The sequence below is a fragment of the Molossus molossus genome, unplaced genomic scaffold (assembly GCF_014108415.1).
Source record: "Molossus molossus isolate mMolMol1 unplaced genomic scaffold, mMolMol1.p scaffold_m16_p_12, whole genome shotgun sequence".
Lineage (NCBI taxonomy): Eukaryota > Metazoa > Chordata > Mammalia > Chiroptera > Molossidae > Molossus > Molossus molossus.
In genome coordinates this window covers 19,338,308-19,347,535 of record NW_023425347.1, presented here as the reverse complement: position 1 = coordinate 19,347,535, position 9,228 = coordinate 19,338,308, and the positions used below count along the sequence as shown (strand labels likewise).

Below are 9,228 nucleotides of genomic sequence, written 5' to 3'. Positions count from 1 at the left end.
AATGGAATTAGTGCTCTTACCAAAGAGACCCACAGAACTCTCTAGCTCCTTCTGCCATATGAGGGTACAAGGAGAACTCTCTGACCCTAAAGAGATCCCTCACCCAACTTGTATTCCAAATTCCGGAACTGTGAGAACTAAATTTCTGTTGTTTATAAGTGATCCAGTCTGTGGTATTAGTCTGAATAGACTAAGACAGTATCTTAATAATTTGAGAATGTTTAGTAAATGCCATACTGCTTGGATGCATTATAGTTTCATAGGACTTAAATAGTCTGTCATAATACTGTGAAAGTTTGCTGCTAGGATATGGCTGGATTTTATAAAGAATCCCGAGAATTCAATTTTCTTGTTGTTATGACCAGTATGATTAATAATTATCAAATTCTTTGATTATAATACCTTGACCCACAATGCTCTACTGTGATCCTAAAGTAAGCTGTTCATTGTCATACTTGTAATGCTAGCTTCTATTATTTGTGACAATTTTTAATAGGAACTTCTTAACGGTCGTGATGAGTTTTCTTTTGATTTTTCTACTAAATGAAGACAAGAAATTTTGACAAACTGCTTTTTTAGATTTAAATATCTCTAAGAAGTCAGTTTTTATTTTTTAAGACAAGACCCATTACACCAAGCCTGCATTAAAATGCTATAAAACTAAAAGGAGCTTGCTATGGGATGGATCATTAAGAACCATCTCAGAGACAGATGGAATAGATGTGAGCTTAGCAGTTGTTATCGTAGATCATTCGGCACTTCAGGACCTTGAGATAGTTGTCAACCTTGTTCGAATCCCTGCGCAGGCAATGGAGCAGGTTGTAAAAAGCAGAAAGGCGAGTGTCCTCATCTGCCATCTGCAGAGATGGAAGTCCGAACCAGGCAGAGTGGACCTCATTTTCTTTGACTTCAGGTTGGACCTAAGAACCAAAAAGATATTATTGGTATTATTAGTATTTGCTTATCTTTGTTCTTTCTAATTGTTGAGTTAAGATTTGTGGAAGAGACATGAATGTAAAACTCTCCAGACAGTGGCATGGATTATTGAGCCAGTGTATCAGAAATCTATTTATAATTAAAAAAAATAGAAGTAGAACTTAAGTGTAAGTTTTTTTTCCACATGTATGTGATCACAGATGAAGTATACTTGTGCAGGAGTAGCTAGATGGAGAACTGGAAAGTTGCTATCTGAATGTCGACATGAATGGGACACATGGACAAGGAGGAGCTGGTCTCTGTTCTCTCACTTGAGGGACGCTGTCATTTTCTGACTCTTGTCTCTGACACGCACTGTGCACTTTATTTCCTCTAAGGTGTCACAATAATTACATTGATTTTTTTTCTGCTTTGAACAGATTCTATTCTCCATGGAGTATACGTACCAGAGACATAAACGATGAGAATTATACTTGATGTTTTAAGGCACAGATGATCTACTGATGACTAAGACTGAGATGAAGTGGTCAGGGGACTTCCAAATCCATCCAGGACAGATAACCCCCAATGTTTTATGAGGAATAACTGCTTTCTTTTGAGGTCTATAGGGTGGGAGTTTCTGGGGAAAGTGCCTATAAGAAAAGGGGTATTGGCAGCAGCCCACCAGTTGCGAGGGAGGGTGGTGGGTGGGAGCACAACTGTGATAGCAAAAGGCCACTGAGCAATATGAAGGAGGAGCACATGCTACTCGGTGCTCTCTCAGCCTCGACTGGGTGTCCCCGGGGACAGAAGGGGCCTGGTCACAGCTTGGCAATTTGGGCTGTCAGCTGGTTTGGAGAGCTAGGAGGGACACATGTCGAGTGACTATAGGTTCTGATCATTAAACTAACTTTCTCCTGTACAGGAAAATATTTTTTTAAACTTTGGATTCCTATTGAAATTTAAAGTAAGTGTGTGTATATGTATGTTGGTTTGCTTTTTTTCTGGGTGCTTGACCCCTATTACAAAACAGGGACAATGATATAAACAAGAATAAATCAATATAAGGTAAAAAGAACAAAAAAGGAGGTATTATTGTACAAATTAGTGACCTCAGAAAGTCAGCCCATAATATTGAAAATCACTTGAAAATCTAGGCATTTATTTATGTTCCAAGGTTAAAATGTGCTTTGTATTTGTGTTGGATATGTTTTCCTATGAAAATGACTAAATGACACATGATAACATGTATTTTGTACACAGTAAGAAACACATAAAATTGCTCCTGTTATTATTTCTATAATCACATATTTTTCTTTAGAGGATACATTCTTTCTGAGAACTTCAGAAAGCTGTTTAGGTGTTACCTCACTCATGTTGAAATGATCCCATCTACATGGAGATATATATTGCAAATATCACCTCAATATAAATATGACAAATTACTTGGGGAGATTAAATGCAATGTATGAGTTTCATTTTTGAAGCCCCTCCCCCCAAATGAGATTTAGGATGGCATACCTCTCTATAAATTATAAAATAAAGAACATTTCAGAAAAGATATACCCCCTTCTTTTAACCCACTGAAATCTAGTGGTTGTTGAGAGAGCATCAATGCCATGGCCTCATCTTTTCTATCTCCTTCCTTCCCTGACATTATGTCTAGCAGAAGGGAGTTGGGATAAACCACATCCAATCTGATTTTGATTTTCTTTTTCCTCCATTCCCTCTCATGCTCTGGTGTGGGGAGCAAAAAGAAAATGAGCAGAATTTCAATAACAGGTGTCCTAGACTACTTTCAGGAAAGTATTTACCTTGCAGATTCTATTCTCCAGGTTCTTTCCCGTGACATTATTTTAACTGCCTGTCCCCAAGAAGAGCCTAGGCTTGGATGGATTCGTGTGCAGTGCGGGGAAGTGTACCTGTCAAATATGACAGTGGAATTCAAAGGCCATTAAGGGTAGAACCTATTACTATGAATTACTTGGCTCTTGCTTTATTTAATAGCAGTGTAGAAGATAGCATGCCTAAATTTTGTTCTTACCAAGTGAGGTATTTCAAAACTCACCCCTCTTCACAGAGTCAACTCTTTCCTTAACAAGGAAAACAGAGAAGTGTCAGGAGGCTGCTCACCTGGCCGATGATCTTCTCCATGCCCTCGAGAAGTTGTTTGTTACGTTCCTCGATCTCTACAGCTCTTGATATGATGGCAACTGGGGCTTGTTGGATACCACGCACTTCGTTGGCCAGATGATTCAGAGGGTCGTTCCAGGAGCGCAGCACTGTGAGGACCAGCTGCAGAAGGTCTTTGTGCTAAGCAACCATGAAAATAATCGCAGTGCAGTGGGTTACCGGTGATGTTTGCCCAGAGAGGCTGACCTAGATATCTCTTACACGTATGCAAAGTTGTTGGTCAGTGGTACAGGTTGTAAACACATAAAATTTAAGCTAGTGGCTTACACTTGGATAACGTTTTTTAAAAATCTGGCTTATTTAATTAGCTACTTCTTTTAATGAACGTTCTAATTTATAACATGAAGAAATTTTTTCCTTCTGAAATGCTACCATTTGCCCGCACAGAGAATTCTTTTGCATCGGACTGCTGGGCTTGTCCCCGGGAGAAGCCAGAGTTTTGCTGGCACTCCCTTTGTGCACTTCCCGAGTCAGGAAAGGTAGATCCCACAGCGTCAATGACGAAGAGCCCAAATCTTTTCATTTCAAGATTCATTCACATTAACAAATGAAATCATTCACGAGTGCACTGATTTGTGACTTGTGGTTTTATTTTTACAAAATTAGAACAGAGACCGTGAAGAAGACACGGTCTTCAGAAACATGCTCTCCTCACACCACACCAACTTCTGCTCCCGTGCTGCCCGCAGAGCTCTGTACCGACCCACATGTTCAGAGAATAAAAGGGCTCAATGCTCTGCAGCTTTAACAACAGCACTAAAGGAATCCACAGAGATCGTTTTTCCTGCTAGTGAACTATTACCAAGATGGGGCATGAAATTCCAGAGATCCGATCACCTCTGATTTAAAACGTGTGCTTTCCTGATGTCCACTTACAAGGGTAGTGGAAGGGAAATGAAGAGTAGAGGAGAATCGAATAGACACTGCAATCGACACATGTTCTGGGATATGAAAGAAAGGAACTGGAAAGAGGTACGAGCCGTACAGTGGATGGCAGTGCCGTTTTGTTAGGGACATTGTAGAGAGAGGGTTTTGAACTGGAGGAAGCCCAGACTCACTGTTTACTACCCATGTAACGGGGGGAATTTCCACCAGCTCTCCAAGCCGCGGTTTCCTTGTCTCAGGAAGTGCAACAGCACCGTGTGTTACAGGATTTTATGTGAGAATTGAAAAAGGAATGATCCTAAAGTACTTTGTAAGGTGTCTGGCAATGGAGCAGCTACCAAAAAATTGTAACTCCTCTTCTTCCTCCTTTTTCATCTTCTTCCTTTAGTTAGTTAATTAGTATCTTTATCCTCATTATAACTATTATTAATGAGTTTAGCAGACAGAGAGAATGCCGGTGTCATTAACGAAGTTGTAAGGAAAGAACACATTGTATTTACAGGGCTATCTGTGTGATGATGCTTCATTTCAATCATGTTAACTGTGGTTATGGCAGGAAATCAGAAGGGAGATAATAATAATAATAATAAATGATTGCAATAAATGATTGGGGCTTGATATGCAGACTTTGCTGTCAGCAGAAAAGAGGCGAAAGTCATGAGAAGAAAAACATTATTTTACAGGACCTGTTTTGCGGGGAGACTTACTATTAAGAAGTAAGAGATGGCAGAGGAGTGAGTGAAGAATGGAGAAAGGAAGAAGGAAGTAGGTGTCAGAGAAGGATAATCTGAGGGACAGCCTTAAAAATCCAGAAGCGACGGCTCAGGTGCAGTGGTCAGAAATGAGAAATGCTGTCCTGGTAGGAGACCCCTGTCATAAATCAAACTGCATTTGTATTTCTTACATTTCCATGAATTTTTCACATGGAAGTCCATTTTGGCTACCACTTTCATGTAGTAGAATATATGCAGTCCTGGGTCTAGGCATTAGTTAACATCATATCTGCATGACCCATTTATAGATCTGTTATTTGTTTTCCTGCTACAAGATTTAGTCAGCATTTGATTTTACCGATAATTCACCAACTATATAACATAACTTCTTTTTGATTGTGTTTTCTTCCCCCTCCTTGCTCGGCAAGTGGTTACCTATTATAATGCCTCTCATCATCTACAGCATGGAAATACCAGTGTGCTGTCTCAGTGGTGTTGGTGAGAAACTAAGATAAAAGACTCACGTTGATCCGTTGGGCTTGCTCCTTGTTTCCAGGGGTAGGGAGTGAAGCAGTGTGGCAGCTGTTGAAGGCCCTGGTGATGTACCCTTTGCCCTGGGCATATTGTTTATCCTGAAATCGATAGAACAAATTCAGTTAGGGTTATTTGGACATTGAGTCAATGAACCCACTACCAAAATATTACCACATTTGATAGATGTATAATTTTTTTTTAAATGAGGGCCACATAAAAATTAAAACTAAAGAATCGAGAAAGTTCCCTTTCCCCCTACCTTTTCTTTCCATCATCTCTGCAAACACATTTTTTTTTTCCATCTAACTTTTCTAAATTCTAAACTCTTCCCTTCTTTGCTACTCTCTTAATTTTATCCTTCCTATGAGTAACTATCTGGAAAGCAAACACTAACAATGTTTAAAAAGTATGAAATATTAAATGTTTATTAAGAATCATTTTTAATACTTGGACTAAATGTATATGTACCTATATTTAACCATTTAATCTCTTGATTATGTGGGACTGAATGGGTATACTCCTTTAATAGGCATTATAAGATTATAACTTCTTTGACTAACCTGTGAATCCATACAACTATACCATCATCATCGCAGATGCAGAATACAATATCTTCATCATGACAAAATGATAAGTCAGAAAAACAGAAAATATTAAGCAATGGACTGAGACTAAGAATACAAAAGTCTATAGCTAACACACTGAGAGAGAAAAACGAATCGTTAACAAGCACTGTGGAAATTTAAAGATATTACTAGGAAGCTCTGGAAGACAAAAGATGGCCAGTCAAAAATGTAGGATGAAAGAAAAATGAATGTGTAAAAAGAACTATATAAGTGCACATTTATTACAAATGTTAAGCCACATTCTTTATAGAGATGCGTTGATTTATTGACGTTCTAATCCATTGTCTGATCTCTGATTGACCTAAAAGAGTTAACATACAACTTCTACAGTGCCTTAATCAGAAAGAGAATAACTGTTTCCAGTTCCAAAAGAATACTTCTATTGTAGTTCTAAACCTATGTGCTGGAAATCTTAGGACAATAATTCGTAGCATTTTCTAGTTTCAGAAAAGCTAGTTATTATCACTGTTTCTTTTTCTAACATGCATTCAGCTTAGTTTAACTTTGTCCAGTCCACCCGATTCATTGCAGTGCAATCCTCATTTATTAGATACTTGCAGTGCTCTGGGTGAAGAATGATGCCTTGGGAGTCATGTACCCTACATGCAAGGACAAGAAATCATCATCCTTCCATTTCTTCCGCCCTACGTAAAAGTGTTTATGTCAGGTGTCTGTGTTGCCCCCCCCCCCCACCCAATTCATACATTGAAGCCCCAACCTCTAATGTACTATGTTTGGAAATAGGGTCTTTATGGAGGTAATTAAGGTTACATGGGGTCATAAGGGTGGAGCCCTGATCAGAATGATTATTGTCCTTATAAGAACAGACACGAGATTCCTTTCACTCTTATTCTCCTTTGCTCTCTCTGTCCCTCCTCCATCTCCCCTGCCCCCTTGTAAGGAGCCAGGAAGAAAGCAAGCTGGGAAGAAGAAAACTCTTATTAGAACCTGCTCATTCTGGTACTTTGATCTCACAACCCCCACAACTGTGAGAAAATTTCCATCGTTTAAGCTACCCAGTCTATATGAATTGTGTATAGCAGCCCAAGCTGACTAATATAGTTGCTTAACATTTTTTGGAAATTTTAGAAAACAAAGTGAATGAAAGGAAATTAAAAAAAAATTATTACACTCTTTACACAGCTTTGGGATTTCGTGAAACTGTCCCTTTCTTCCTGTTCCACATGTCATTTACTTATGCCTTCTTTTTTTTTTTTTAATCCTCACCCGAGGACATTTTTTTTTTTTTTGATATTTTTTGTTCAGATAGAGTGGGAGGGGGGGGGGAGAGAGAGAGAGAGAGAGAGAGAGAGAGAGAGAGAGAGAGAGACATCGACGTGAAAGGGACACATCGAGTGGTTGCCACCCGTACAACCCAACCAGGGCCGGGGACAAACTGCAACCGAGGTACAAGCCCTTAGAGGGAACCGAACCCGGGTCTCTCCAGACTGCAGGCCAACACTCTAACCACTGAGCCAAACCGGCCAGGGCTACTTATGCCTTCTTTGACCTATAAGATGAATGATTTGAAATTTGGCTTATCTGGCTTTCTTGTTTCAAGTGTGATACAGCTTAGTCTGTCACATGAAGGTTCCTTCTGGGAAGAAGCAAGAAGTGTGGTACTTACAAACTCGCTGAACATTTCCGTGGAGAGGTTATGGATGTAGTTTGACAGGATGACTGCACGGTCAAACAGGTCTCGGAGGGGCACTTGGCAGGGGATAGTCCTGCTGGGACAGATGGGCAGGGAGGCCACGTTTCTGAACAGGAGCAGGTTGGACACCAGCAGCAGCAGGAGCAGGAGTGACCCTGCTTAAACAGAAACAGGAGCTGTGCTCAGATGATCTGTTCAGCGGAGGTTATCAGCAGTCACCCTGTGGAGGACAGCCTTATCTCTCCACATGGCCCTCAGCAGGATTTGGTACTGTAATAGCTGGGCTGGGGAAGAACAGACACTTTCCACTGTGTAAATTTAGATATATAATTATATTTGCAGAGGTATATAGTTGGAGAAGTAGGTTAGTCCCTGCATGTTTGTACTGCTCCCTGAGGTGCTTCTATAACTTGCAAACATTTGGAGCTTAAATTAATTCTGAGCCAGAGTGCTCAGGTCATTCTCGTAAGATCGTTTAGTGTCTTGGGAGTTTCTGCAGATTTCCAGCAGCCTGGCTCTCTTGGAGTTTGTAATTTTTTAACACTCTGTTGACTAATACTTGTATTTTGGACTCAGAAATGGCAAGGACAGCACAGTTGATCTGTTTGTTTCCCCTTCCTTTTTTATCCTCGCCCGAGGACATTTTTGCACAATCTTCAGATAGAGCAGGAGGGAGAGAAAGAGAAAAATCAATGTGAGAGAGACACATTGAATGGTTGCCACCCACACGACCCTAACCGGGGCCGTGGACAAACTGCAACCAAGGTACATGCCCTTAGCAGGAATCGGATCCAGGACTCCCCGGTCCATGGGCCGACGCTCCAACAGCTGAGCCAAACCGGCCAGGGCTGTTTCCCCTTCTTGACTGATTAGAATAAATGCATGCCTGACTGATTGCTAATATTGAATATGAAGAGAATTCTAACATAAAAAATGATGCTGTAACCTAGATCTGCCAACTCACCTTAATAACCCCATGCAGCTGCTTGACACTTTGCCAAAAGTCTTAACATTTAAAAAATTGTTTCACAATAGCCCGTTGAGATAGCCTCAGCCTTCATTATTATCATCCAATTATACTGATAAACCAAGAGCCTTAGAGAGGTTAAGGAATTCTCCCTAAGTCCCCGTATGAGCAGGTAGTGGAAGCTGAAGGCCAATACTGTCATCCTTTCACTTCCTCGGGCCCCACCATCACACTCCTGCGTGCTCTCGGTCTGCATTTCCGTGACAGGCCCCAGAACCCGCAGCCGTGACGGTTCAGTGCTTCCAGAGGCCATTGCCGTTACATGGAAAGTGCAGGACTTGACCTGTGATTGCACGATAACAGTGGCCCTAGGGAAGTGTTTTTAAATCAATTTTTTCCTGCTGCATCAATAAAACACCCACTTTAAAAATCCTTGACAATTGCTTGGTGGGTGTGGCTCAGTGGATTGAGCATTATCCTATGGACTGAGACGTTCCAGTTCGATTCCTGGTCAGGGCACGTACCCAGGTTGTGGGCCTGATCCCCAGTGGGGGGCATGCAGGAGGCAGCCAATCGATGTTCTCTCTCATCGATGTTTCTATCTCTCTCCCTCTCCCTTCCTCTCTATCTAAAAAAATCAATAAAAAAATATTTTAGCCCTTGCCGGTTTGGCTCAGTGGTTAGAGCGTTAGCCTGTGGTCCAGAGAGACCCGGGTTTGGTTCCCGCTAAGGACACGTGCC

The 9,228-nt window shown here is 40.9% G+C and overlaps 1 protein-coding gene across 1 annotated transcript; it reads right to left on the bottom strand.

The window, feature by feature from the left end:
• Positions 1 to 604: 604 nt before the first annotated feature.
• Positions 605 to 8,800, bottom strand: PRL (prolactin). Its single transcript, XM_036255628.1, has 5 exons — positions 8,551 to 8,800; positions 7,494 to 7,675; positions 5,231 to 5,338; positions 3,049 to 3,228; positions 605 to 920 (listed from the first exon to the last, which is right to left on the bottom strand). The coding sequence occupies exons 1-5, from the start codon at positions 8,798 to 8,800 to the stop codon at positions 729 to 731; spliced, it is 912 nt and encodes a 303-aa protein (XP_036111521.1). The 3' UTR covers positions 605 to 728.
• Positions 8,801 to 9,228: the final 428 nt, after the last annotated feature.